At 41.5% G+C, this 13746-nt stretch overlaps 1 protein-coding gene across 12 annotated transcripts in view; it reads left to right on the top strand.

Moving 5' to 3' along the window:
* Positions 1–12169, top strand: part of Gprasp2 (G protein-coupled receptor associated sorting protein 2) — a 62294-nt gene extending 50125 nt beyond the window's left edge. Inside the window, exons 1-6 of one of the 12 annotated variants that reach the window (XM_074063295.1) lie at positions 6967–7107; positions 7177–7232; positions 7661–7750; positions 8287–8357; positions 8701–8777; positions 9015–12169. In XM_074063295.1, the coding sequence (XP_073919396.1) occupies positions 9342–11831 (2490 nt within the window). In that variant the 5' untranslated portion in view covers positions 6967–7107; positions 7177–7232; positions 7661–7750; ... (1 more) ...; positions 8701–8777; positions 9015–9341 and the 3' untranslated portion in view covers positions 11832–12169. Of the gene's footprint in view, positions 1–6966; positions 7233–7354; positions 7473–7535; positions 7751–8286; positions 8358–8700; positions 8778–9014 lie in introns of those variants that run through there. The other 11 variants (XM_074063293.1, XM_074063299.1, XM_074063291.1 and 8 more) reach the window with 11 other exon arrangements.
* The last annotated feature ends 1577 nt before the right edge of the window (positions 12170–13746 follow it).

Here is a 13746-nt window from a genome sequence, read left to right as displayed (position 1 = left end):
TGAACAACATACCCAAACCTAATGTTTCTCTTGAACAGAGCTGCCCTTAAAAGTAACTATCTTGGTACAGATAAACTTATACAAGTCAGACAAGAGTCATGAGACATCTGATAGTATAAACCAGTTCCCTGTGAGAGAGACATCTAATCACAGATTAGACACTTAGGCGTCAGACTTCCCACCAGGATAAAGAAGTATCTCATGAAAACCATACTATAAACATCTATGACCACCTCCCCTTAAGCCCAGCTGGGGGAGAATAGCCATTCTCCAGAGAGAGATCTCAAGACCAAATAATAAAAATCACAAAAACTGCATATTTAATGATTCCATTTATATGAAATGTAAAGAATAGGCCAATTTATAGAGAAAGAAAGTAGATCACTTGCTGCCTCTGGTTTGGAGTTGGGGGCAGTATAGTAAAGCATCTCCTTGGACTAGTGAAAATGTTCCAAAATTGATTTTAATTGATGAATGCACAACTCTGTGAATACATTTCAAGCCATTAGTTGTATACATTAAATTGGTGAACTGTATCATAAGAAAGCTATTTTTATAAAAAAAAAGATAAAACACATGTACTGGAAGCACTATTATAACAACATATGGCAACTATGAGTTAGTTTTCTGAATTTACAAATAGTTTAAATTAATGGAGTGAATAATCCAATGGAAAGATAACAGTCAGTTTACAGGAAATGAAATAGTTTATGTTACTGAAGAAAAGATCTGGCACCTTTGTTAGTGTGGTTCACCTAGAATTCCTGCTGTTCAATTTTCAGGCACTTTAGGCATATACTTCCTCTCACTTTTTGAATATATTCACGTCCATGTAACTTGCTACAGTTAATGAAATGGAGTAGAGAGGTTTTTGTCAGCTCTGGGAGGAAAAATTTAAAAGTCACTATATTTTCTTATTACATAGTAGCCAGCAATAATCTAGATAGTTAGTATTCCATCATTTTAATACTAGCCACCAACGCTTTCAGTGGACATGTGATGGATATGTAATGTGGACAAGATATATATTTTATTATTTTAAGCTTCTGAGATTTTGGGAATCAATGCAATGTAATGAGCTTATCCTGACTGATAAGCTCATTCAAAATTGCAGAAAAAATTAAAATTATACTAATGCATTTTTACATGTCATATTGACAAAAAAAATCTTGGATAATTCCCAGTGCTGACAAGATGTTCCGGAAGCAGATACTTTCACTTTTTAACTGTTGTATTCTTTTTTAATGGAAAGTAGAAATTGTTTTTACAGTGCACAACATGATGTTTTTATATATGTATCACTGTGGAATATCTAAATCCAGGTAATTAACATCCATTCCATGCCATGAGTTTATCATGAATTAACAAATCCCCTGTCCTCATAGATTTAGGTTATATCGATTTTTTTCCTATTATAAACAATTCTGTGATGAACATTGCTGTAGGACATTTCTGGAACTAAATGGTACATTTCGTCTGTTTAGTTTTCTTTGTGTCAGCCCAGTTTTAGAGTTTCTGTCTTCTTTCCCCTGACAAAATCACCTGAGTGAATGCCAGAAAATTGAGAACAGACCTTGAAAATCTGTGAATTGTGTGGGTGTTGATTTTTGCTGTGGCCTAGATCAGTTCTCTTGATGCCATTTCCATTTACACTTTCATGGCATTCCATCCATTGGTGTTTTCTTCTCTAAACTCAGCCCACAGATGAAAGAAAATCAGAGCAATAATATCCTTGAAGCTAAATTCATTTGTACATGTGTACATCCTTAGCTATTTCCTTTGGGTAAATGTTTAGAAGTAGAACTCCTGGTTCATATGATATGTTTTAAACAACTCGTAGTTGTAAAAAAAAAAAATTCTACTCACCTCTCACTTTCTTTATGGTGGCACAGTAATACCTAGTGATTAATTCAAGTACATAAATATTGAAGAAGAATAATTAAAGGGACCTTCAAAGACTTGAGAAAAACAGCTGTCCAAACATCTTCATATAGTATAGATTTTATTTTTATTTTTATATATTTATTATATTATTGTTGTACTGGTGCTACATTGTGACATTTACAAAAGTGCTTAAAATATATCTTAGTTAAATTCATACCCTCCATCATTCTCCTTTATCCCTCCTTAGCATAGATTTTAAAAAGTGAGAAACTTTAGTTTTAGCTGCAATATATAAAGAACATGGAAATCAACATTCTCAAACTTATAATAAGAACAAGATGAATAAATAGCTTTTCTTGGACATTAAGGCCATAGGACAAACTTCTACCACAAAATCTGGAGAAATGGTTAAATTCAGAGTTAAAGTTGGTAGCTACTTACTTGGAACACAATCATTGCAGTAATGAACAGGCAAGGACACTTACGATTAATTTTGATTAATTGTTTGAAGCTGAGTGAGAACCAGCAGGACAGTAAGAAATTCAGGGAGTCAAAGTCCTACAAGAACTTTTGTCCTTTAGGAAACCCACTCAGTTTTCAAGGTGAAGAGCGAAGAAGTATCCCTTCTGGATGTGGCAGAAGAAAGGAAAGTGCAACCATTTTTATGTACACCCAGAGAATCCTCCATAACAACTGACTACTTTTAATGGAGACAGACTACCAGAGTCTTATTCCACCTGGGGCGTGGCATTTCTTCAATTCAATCCCATCTAGCATTCCCGATTCACCTTGGGAGGGAATAAAATAAGAAATACTTGTGAGGTCACAGACCAGAGGAAAATATCCAATTCTAGGAAATATCCAAGTGTACAGTAATCTATTCTTCCTACCTCACCTAAGAGGGTAAACACCAATAACTGAGAAGCACTTGTGGGTGTCACAAACCAGGACAAACACTCACTAAAACATTAACACCTAAAATAGGACCATGGAATGCTTTTTCTTCCCCCTCTCCCTTTCTACCACAGCAATAAGACTCCTGTGTCAACAGCATGATATTTAAACTGAAAGAACTGCAAATATCAGACCTTATTTAAAAACCTGATGATAACAGAGTAGACAAAAACAAGGACATAAGAAGAAAATTTAGCTATAGCAAACAATAAACACAGTTTAACAACTAATCAGAATAAATATTTATATAACTCAGTTTCTTTAATCACTACATCAGACTGGTCTTTCACCAAAAAAATGTACATAAGGCATACTAAGAGACAAGAAAACAGTATCAAGAGATAGGCAAAGGTCAACATAGATGACAGAGATTTTGGAATTATCTGATTGGTAATTTAAAACAACTATACTTAATATACTAAGTGATCTCATGGAAAAAGTGAACAACATGCAAGAACAGATAAGTAATATAAGCATAGAGATGGGAAATTCTAAGAATCAAAATGAAATGCTAGAAATAAAAAAATACTGCAATAGAAATGAAGAATTCCTTTGATGGGTTCCTCAGTAGACTGGACACAGCAGAATATAGAATCAATAATCTTGAAGAAATGTCAATAAAAACTTCCAAAACAATGCAAAAAGGTAAACAAAAGAGCAAGATTAAATAGAATATCCAAGATCTGTGAGGAAATTACAAAAGACATAACATGCATTAAAGGAAATACTAGAAAGAAGAAAAGGAACAGATGATATATTTGAAGTAATAAAGACTGAGTATTTTTGAAAATTAATGGCAAAACCAAACTACTGATCTGGGAAACAGAGAACATGAAGCATGATAAAAACTAGAAAATCTATACCTAGGCATATTACATTCCAATTGCAAAAATCAAAGACAGAAAATGCTAAAAGATACCAGAGAAAATATTCACATTATGTACAGAGGAAAAGGGATAAGAATTATACTGATTCAGTTTCAGAAACCATGCAAGCAAAAATATTGTGGAGTGAAGCATTTAAGGTATTAAAGCCAAAAGCACCCGCCTAGAATCCTGATGAGTTAAATATCATCTTTAAATTCCGAGATCAAAACTTATCTGAGCTGGTTTTCTCATGCGTTACATAAAAGCAATAGTACATTCTGATATTAGTCCATACTTTGTAACCATGAGCTAAAATACAGAAAGAACTTAGAATAAGGCCTTTCTCAATTCAGTAGATATTCATCACACATAGTCCATGTTTTCTAAATGAATTTAGAAACAAATTGCCCAACAGATATTTTAGTCTCACAGTAAAACCTGTGAGTTTTGGGGGGAATCACTCCTGTGTAGGCAAACATCATGAGAGCAAGGTGCCAACAACTTCAGAATTACCAGAGAAACTTGTGCAGGCATCATTTTCAAATATCTCTAAACATTCAAATGTCTCTAAAGACATTTTTGCAGTTTTTTAATTAAAAAACTATAAGCGGATATAAACTTCATGAGAATAAGTATTTTTTTCTGTTTCACTTCTACTATATCCCCTGCCTGGACAAAGTAGATACTCAATATGCACTTCTTGAATAAGTGAAAGACACCAGCAACTTTACGAAAGATGAGGAACCTTAAGGGAAGGCAAAAATATTCACACACTTGCACAGATCCCATCATAGCACAGATTCCATTTCCCAAACCAGATATTCACTTAAGAGACTATACTGTTGAACAAAGAAGAAAAAAAAAAACACCATTCAGTTAAAACCATTGAAACAGCTGAGTAAAAGTGGTCTTCCTCTGATAGACAACATCTCTAGATATCATATAAAATCATTCTTAGATGTTTTCTTCCTATCATCTAAATACTGTGCAGTTAAAAGTAAATACCTGATAAAGGTTAATGTGGAAATATATAAAAATTCATGATGAGAATAAGGCTCCCCTTACATCCAGGGAAATATAAGCGGTTTTTGGCAAAAGGGACATTCTCCAAGATGAGCCTTTCTTTAGCTAAAAGATAGAGGATTACAAAAGGGAATGGTTGTAGAAGTGAGAGATGGTTCCAAAATAGATCCTCCCGAAGCACAGGTAAAAAACAGGTAAGGGAATAGACCTTACCAGGATATGAACATATTTGTTTCCTACTACACTATAACAAATCACAATCTTCCCTCAATATCCACAAGAGATTGGTTCCAAAAACTCCTTGGATGACACTCTATGGATCTTCAAGTCCCTTATACAAAAGAGCATAAAATTTCCATTTGACCTACACATATTAAATCGTGTGTAACTTACTTATAATAGCTAATACAATGTAGATGCTCTGCAAATCATTACACGGTAATTTTAGTGATTAATAATAAGGAAAAAGTATTCTCAGTACAGAAGCATTTTAATCAAATCTTTTCATCCAAATTACATTGAATTCACAGATGTGGAACTTGTGGATACAAGGCCAACTGTATTTCAAATGTAGTGGCTTAAAATAACACAATTATTATCCTACCTGCAGTCAAGGAAGATGTGAATTCAGAAAAGGTCTCACTACACAAAAACCAAGGAGTTGTGAGAGCTGCTTTACTTTTGGGGTAGCTAGGGAGTAAAGCTGTTTCTTTGCCTTTTCCAGCTTCTGGAGACAAGCATACATTCCTTGACTCCTAGCATTCCTACATCTTCAAAGCAATTAAGGGTCTGTCTAGGCTTTGTCATGGTGCTTCCCTTGGACACTGATGGCTCTTCTGCTTCCCTCAGCCACATCTAAACTACACTTGCAATTACATTGGCCAAGATAAATCAGCATGATTTTACGTTAAATCCAAACGATTAGCAAAGTATTCCATCTGCAACCTCAGTTCCACTTAGCCAGTTAACATAATATTGGAGAGCATAATCTGAAACACGAAAAGGTGTTAAAATGAGTTTTAAAATAGACAGCAGTAACAGCATCAAGTTTGTGCTTAACCCCATTGCTGTGTTTGTCCCATGTGCCACACATGGAAAGGAGGGAATCAAGAGCAGAGGAAGGGTGTAAGCAGAGTTGATGGGAGAGGATTCAAAGACAGCCTGGTTTCTGTCTTGATGAAGTGGGTCCTTCCTTGAGAATGACAAGTGAATGTAGGCAGGTGGTTAGGACTGAGATTCACTCTGATCCAAACCCTGCCACATTTCCACACTCTGCCACATTTCTACACTGGCAAATATCATTAGGGGCCTGGACATGATGGCGAGGAAAGACAGTGGCCAGGAAGCCAGAACAGGCCCTACCTGACACCTGACACTAGGCTATGTATCAGCAGAGATAGATGACTGTATGAGCCCCTGTGTGTCCTGACAGAGAAAAGCCCTCTTTTCTGGGCAAGAGTGGGGACAGCGCAATGACCAAATGAGTTCCCACTGGGAATGAGAAAAGCTCAGCATGGCAGAAGGAATGACACTTGGCACAGACCAATGGTTGGTTTCCTGAGACTACAGGTGCAGGCCAGCCTTCCTTTGGAAGAGGAGCAGAGGTGAGGCCTGTAATGGGGGCCCCCACCTCAGTCCCCTTAAGTGCCTTCCTCCCCTTCATGGCTCCATGAAGCAATGGAAGAAAAACATGGGAGAAGCCCCTAGAGACCCCTTGTTGCTGTGTTGTGAGGTCACCTGGCCCTCTCAGCCTGCAGTGCTGACACCGTTTCTCCCGGTAGCATCCGGGAAGGAGCGGGAGCAGGCGGGGTAATAGAGGGGAGGGGACAGGCAGTGCGCAGTGTGGGGTGCACCGCATCAAGGGGCGAGTAGGTATCCATCCGCTGCTCCCTCCAGCGCAGCAATTCCAGACCTCCCGATATCGGTTCCCCCCTCCCCTCCCCCACAGCTCAGCCGCTGGCCCTGAGTCCCCTCCTGGCCACGCACCATAGCGGTGGCAGAAAGGTGGGGGTGGTCGCCAAGTTAGGGCAGGCGGTCGGGGGTCTTACTGAGGCAAACCGGCAGGAGCCCGCCCCTCAGACTGGGGCTCGTCCCGGCCCCGCCCACTCCGGGTCGGAACTATGGTGGGCATGGGAGGGGGCGTCGAGCCCATTCGCGCCGTATCCCTCCGCCCCCCTTCCCGACACCCTCGAGGCGAGCGGTTCTTGCCGCATCCTGCGCAGCCCCTGCCGGCTTTGGTGCAGAGGCGTGGGGGCGGGGCGCCTCGTTGCCATTCCGATCGCGCGGAAAGCGGTGGGAGTCTGAGCAAGGAGCGGCGGGAGGAGAGGAGAGCGCAGGAGAGCAGGGGGAGCCCGTCTCCCTGGGCCTTGAGCCTGAAAAGGCAAGTGGGGGCGTGCGGGGGGCGCGGGGTGGTCTCCCACTGCCGGCCGGCTGACCGCCTGTCCCCCAGACTCCAACAGCTCCACGCGGAGGAGGCGAGCGGGTCGGAACGGATCCGCCAGAGAGGTGCGCAGTGCCGGGGACCCCTGGCGACGAGGAGGCTGTGAGCGGCGCGGGTCTGGCCGGGCCAAGGGCGGAGCGGGGTGGGCAGAGCGGCTCCTTCAGATGGTATGGAGGCCAGCCGCGCCGACCGCCTTCCAGCCCGCTTCCCAGCTGCCCGCGCCCCGCCCTCGATCGTGTCTGTGCCCTGAGAGGGTTGTGGGGGAGGCTGCTGCGGAAGAAATGGCGGCACGGGAGCTGGAGCGGGTAGGGGGGCGCTGTGGGAGGCCGCTAGGTCTGGGACAGAGGCGGGCATCTGAGCTCAACTGGTGAAGAGTGGTCGCCTTCCCTACTCGGGCCCTAGTTCTGAAAAGGGGTCTGTTGGGGCCCGGTGTCCTGGGTGCTGTCCTTTCCCACAGGCTCCTGCTTGATGTCTAAGTCTTCTGTCTGCGCAGTATCTGACGTATTCTGACAGCCCAGAGTGGGCCATCTCTAGAGCAGAGGCTTGGGAAAAAGGAGCAGGAAAGTGTCCTGGATTTCTGGAGGTGTGTGGAGATGGAGGGTGGGCATCAGGCAATGTCTGGAGACACGAAAGGGATGGAGTGACTGATCAGACCAGGTCAGGCTTCTGGTAGTGCCTTCTAATCTAACTGCATTCTAGGTACTTTCCGTACCTTCCTTCCCCGTCTTCCCAAATCTAGGAGCTGAAAAGATGAGTTGTGGGGAGGGGGTGATGACGGAGTGTTAAGTACAGGGACCACTTCATAACCTGTTTTCTAGAATATACGGTGCCCTTCCCCCATTTTATGCTGGGAAGGACAAGGGGATGTGGCGCACCTAGTGGTGAATCCTCAGAATTGGAGAAGGAAGCAATGGGAAGAGTGTGACGTCAAGAGGTGTTGTTACTTCTGGATCCCTGCAACAGGGCCTGAAGAAAACAAGCATATCCCACCAGCAGGAGCCAAAATATTGAGAGACAGATAGCATGGGGACTCTTATCTCCATATTGGTGTCGGTCTGTCCTCCAAGCTTAGCTGCTACCATCATTTCCTGACTGCCTCATGTTTTCATCTGTCCATAGGTCTGCTTTAAGGCTCGTCAGTTCTGCATGAAAGGAAAAGCCGAGGAGGAGACTGTCTCAAATCTCTGGAGGTTAGTGAGAAAGGGGGCAATGTAGGGCACAACTACTGAGGAAAAGCATGGCAAGTGGTTTTGATCTATTGGAGTACAGGACCACTTCTCCTCCTCTCCAGTAATTTGCTCACTGCCACAGCATTCCTTGTCTGTTTCCTGTCAGAGATACTAGGACTATTGAGATAGGTATAGGTTGTGCTGTGATCAGGAAAAGATCCAAGAGCAAGGACCAGGTGACAGGAAACTAAACAGATTGCACCCTTTATGTGTGAGATAGCTGCTATACTTGCCTTTAGGACCTGTGTGTGTGCCTATCTACCAAGCACTTGGACTGCATTCTCTCCTGTATGTGTGTCTGTAGGACCCCTGAAGTCTGCTGTGGGGCTTAACATCACTTGAACACAGAGAGGAGGAAGAAATTGCAGCGCATCAGTGAAGGTTTGTATGGTTGTGGTTTCACTTTTGTGGGGGTGGTAGAGACCAATCACTGCTGTAGGAGTCCAGGGGTGATTAGGGTCCAGGCTGGGTATTCCTCTGCTTCTCCATTGCCTATGTTTTCTCACAGCCCAGCTGCCCTACCTTTCATTCAATACTAGTCTCTGTGTATGTTTCTGCATGACAAAAGGCAACACAATTTGATGAGCCTGAATTCCTCATTTAATTATCTCTCCTTAGATCCACGTGCAGTGTCAGGTCCTGTGGTATTGGAGTTGCTGCTAAATAACCACTCTCATCTGGTCTGCACCCACCCAGGAACCATCCATCCTTCCCCAGCCTGGTTGTGCTTCTTCTGCACTTTATCTGTATTATTGACTGAGACTGTGCTTGGGGTGAAGCATCATTGATTGCTGGATTGGTGATTTACTCTAATGCTTTATTTCCTACTTTATCTCCTGGATCATCGAAAGATCAAAGTGTGAAGATACTAATCTGTGCCATAGCTTTTGTTGAGGAAGAAACTGTGGTAGGCGTACTTAATTGAATCTTTTTCTAACTTGTACCATGACTGGGGCTGAGATTGAACCAGGTGCGCAGGCTAAGCCTGAAAAGAAGCCTAGAGAAGAGATTGTGGGTGGGGCTGAGCGAGAACATGAAGTCCCTCTGGTGGTCAGACCCAAGGTTAGGACCCAGGCTCAGGTAACAACGGGGGCAAGGCCCAAAACTGAGACCAAGTCTGTGTCTGGGACAAGGCTCAAATCTGAGACCCAGGCAATGGCTGGGGCAAGGCCCAAAACTGAGGCCCAGGCAGTGACTGGGGCAAGGCCCAAAACTGATGCCAGGGCTGTAGGTGGTGCACGTCCTAAGACTGAGGCCAAGCCAATCCCTGGGGCACGGCCTAAGGATGATGCCCAAGCATGGGCCCAGAGTGAGTTTGGAGCTGAGGCAATATCAGCTGAGGGAGCATCCCAGACTAATGCTGTCACCTGGCCTCTGGTCAGTGGTGAGTCTGGGTCAGTTACAAAATCTAAGGGCCTCTGTGTGGATAGAGAATTGGTCAGTGTGGACACTGAAACCTTTCCTAGCACGCAGAGCCAAACTGTAATCCAACCTTGGTTTGGACCAGGGGAGGAGACAAATACAGGGTCTTGGTGCTATCCCAGACCCAGAGCTAGAGAGGAGGCCTCTAATGAGTCTGGATTTTGGTCAGCAGATGAGACCTCTACTGTGTCTTCTTTCTGGACTGGAGAGGAGACCAGTATCAGATCATGGCCTAGGGAAGAGGCCAATACTAGGTCCAGGCACAGGGCTAAACATCAGACTAATACCAGGTCCAGGCCCAGATCCAAACAAGAGCCCTATATTGATTCCTGGTCTGGGTCTGAGGATGAGGCTGGCAACCCATTCTGCTTTTGGACTGGAGAAAATACCAATAACTTGTTCAGGCCCAGAGTTAGAGAAGAGACAAATATTAGATCTAAACTCAGGACAAAGAGAGATGACTATTTTGAATCTGAGTCTGAAGACGAGTTTTATAAGGAGTCATGGTTTTTGCCTGGAGAAGAGGCCAATAGTAGATTCAGGTGCAAAAACAAGGAAGAGTCTAATAACATCTTGAAACCCAGGGCCCGGAAAGATGTTAAAAATGGTGACAGGGCCAAACAAGAGCCCAGGTTTGAGGAAGAAGTCATTATTGGGTCCTGGTTCTGGGCAGAAAAAGAAGCCGGTTTGGAGGCTGGGGCTTCAGCAATCTGTGAATCTGAGCCAGGGGCTGAGGAGGGGGCCATTGGTGGATCCTTGTTCTGGACTGAGGATAAGTCCAGTTTGGGGGCTGTGGCCAGAGAAGAAGCCAGGCCTGAATCTGAAGAAGAGGCCATATTTGGTTCCTGGTTCTGGGATAGAGATGAGGCCTGCTTTGACCTAAATCCTAGTCCTGTGTACAAGGCAAATTGCAGGTTCAGAGATTCAGCTGAGGAGGAAGTTAATGAATCATCCAGGCCCCAAACATGGGAAGAGGTCACTGTTGAATTCAAACCTGGTCCTTGTCATGGGGTTGGCTTTCCATCCACAAACCCCTTTAGAATTCCTGAAGGGTCTTCTGAAAATATTGTGGCAAAGCCCAAGAATGTGGAGCTTAACCCAGAAGGGGAAGAGCAGGAGTCTTTGCTGCAGCCTGATCAGCCTGAACCTGAGTTCCCATTTCAGTATGATCCCTCCTACCGGTCAGTCCGGGAAATTCGAGAGCATCTTAGGGCCAGAGAGAGTGCAGAGCCTGAGAACTGGTCTTGCAGCTGCATTCAGTGTGAGCTTAAAATTGGTTCTGAAGAGTTCGAAGAACTCCTTTTATTAATGGACAAAATTCGGGATCCCTTTATTCATGAAATATCTAAAATTGCAATGGGTATGAGAAGTGCTTCTCAATTTACCCGAGATTTCATTCGTGATTCTGGTGTTGTCTCACTTATTGAAACCCTGTTGAATTATCCATCCTCCCGAGTTAGGACAAGTTTTTTGGAAAATATGATTCACATAGCTCCACCTTATCCAAATCTAAACATGATTGAAACATTCATATGCCAAGTGTGTGAGGAAACCCTTGCTCATGGTGTGGATTCCCTTGAGCAGCTGACTGGAATAAGGATGCTTCGACATCTCACCATGACTACTGACTATCACATACTGATTGCCAATTACATGTCTGGGTTTCTCTCCTTGTTAACCACGGGCAACGCAAGAACAAAGTTCCATGTACTGAAAATGCTGTTGAATTTGTCTGAAAATCCTATGGTGGCAAAAAAACTATTCAGTGCCAAAGCTCTGTCAATATTTGTGGGTCTCTTTAACATAGAAGAGACAAATGATAACATTCAGATTATTATTAAAATGTTTCAAAATATCAGTAATATTGTAAAAAGTGGAACAATATCTTTAATTGATGAAGATTTCAGCCTTGAGCCGCTTATTTCTGCATTCCATGAATTTGAGGAGTTAGCTAAGCAACTGCAAATCCAAATAGACAATCAGAATGATCCTCAGGTGGGAGAACAAAGTTAGTATGGTTAACCACCTGCCGCTGATCAGCCTTATGTTCCCAAAGAGCCCCAAGTTGTGCTTTGGTGTTCACAGTCTGGTTTTATGTCATAACATTTTTAATGCTGATGTTAACTTGTAAAACTCTTGTTTTGGGCTGGATCATTTTGTGGATGCCAAATGAATATTAGAACTGAAAACACGTTTGTTAATATTTGTCTTGCTGTCCAGATTGCAATATTTTTTAGTGTTGAGCTTCTAATGAATTGAGTCACATGAGTAAGCTACCCTGCTATTTGTTGTTCAAACATGTGGTTCTCTACTTGAATCTGTGTTTTCAATAAAGTTCTATGTTAAAATTAGCATAAACGACCCTTCTTCACTTTAAAAACCAGGTGCAAATACATTGTGCACACTTATAAGCATAGGTAATTTAGTAGTACAAACACATGCTTATTAGAAAAATCCCATTCTTGGATTTTAAGAAGGGGGAGATTATTGTGGGTCACAGTACTTAATAAGTGCTTCAGAGAAGAGGAACTCACTTAAATTGGAAGGATAGGGTAAGACAAGTCACTTTTGAGAGTGAGCCATGGTTGTATGAAGAAAAGTGTGTAAATGGAAAATATGTTCCAGCAGCTTGAATATACTCAGCATGCCTGAAGTAGATGAGAGGAGTTTAGTGAGTGATGCATTTAGAAAAATGGGATGAAGTCAGTTTGGGGAAATTAAGTAAGCCAAATCCGCACATTTACAATTCAAAGTACAGTTGTTGCTTCAATACCATCTAAAAGGTAAAAGCAAAAGACTCCAATGAAATGGGCTCAGGGATAGTATTTCCTTTATGATCCTAGTCCAGAGAAGTGTTAGGGAATTATGGAACCATTGAAATAATTATGTGTGGATTGATTTATTGATAAGAAATGACAATGATTTTCTGTGAAATAGAAAAGAATGGAGTCATCTATGGAAAAGTAGGTCCTATTTTTAAAATGTGTGTACAAATAAAATTTCTATGCAACTTCAATTTGACCTAAGCAATTTCATATATTTCACAGTTTGGAATAAAATATACCATGTTAAATCTTAAGCATTGGGGAAATAGAAAAGTTAATAAAACAAATTAATATACTTACATCTAGTGTGAATTATATGTAGCTATGCTAAAAATATATATAGTTAAAAATGATTTTTAGAAATCATTCAGAAAGTAAGTAGATAAGATTTTAGCTAGCTTAAAATGTTTTAAGGAAAAAAATGACCAATTTTTAAAGAAAAAAATGCTAATTCTTTATCAGGCTGTTGAGGTATAAAAATGTCAACTTTCACATGATTATTACGTTTAAACAATCACAACATTTCCTTTTTAGGTGACAACAAAGTTCTGGAACTAGGCAGTGATGGTGGTTGTACAACATTGAGAATGTACTCAATGTCACTAAATTGTGCACTTTAAAATGGTTGAAATGGTACGTTTTATGTGTTTTTTGCCACAATAAAAAACAAACATCACATTTTACCTTCAGGTGGGTGAATTTTAAAAGTCAGGACTATAGTTGGTTTGAAGTGTAATCCATACTTGTGGGAAACATCGAATGTTTTGTTTTTAGACATGCTGAAATGTTTTTTTGATCTGAGATTACTATAAATTTTCAAAAAGATAAAATTATGACTTGTTCATTAAAATGAACCTGAAGGATTTCAAGAACTGCTGAGATGAAGAAAATGGTTCATTTTCTTGTGAAGGAAATGTGTGTATAAAATATGCATAATATAAAAATATAAACAATATATGTCAAATTTCATATACACATTGGAAATTCATAAGTATTAGAATAACATTGATGACTTAAATAAAAGCTAGTAATAACTTAGAGTGCAGTAAGTCATAGCATCTAATATCTACCACTGGACAAACCTTTTATATAGCTAAACGGTA

This window comes from Castor canadensis, chromosome X (genome assembly GCF_047511655.1).
Source record: "Castor canadensis chromosome X, mCasCan1.hap1v2, whole genome shotgun sequence".
NCBI classification, from domain to species: domain Eukaryota; kingdom Metazoa; phylum Chordata; class Mammalia; order Rodentia; family Castoridae; genus Castor; species Castor canadensis.
This window is presented reverse-complemented; position numbering and strand designations above follow the sequence as displayed.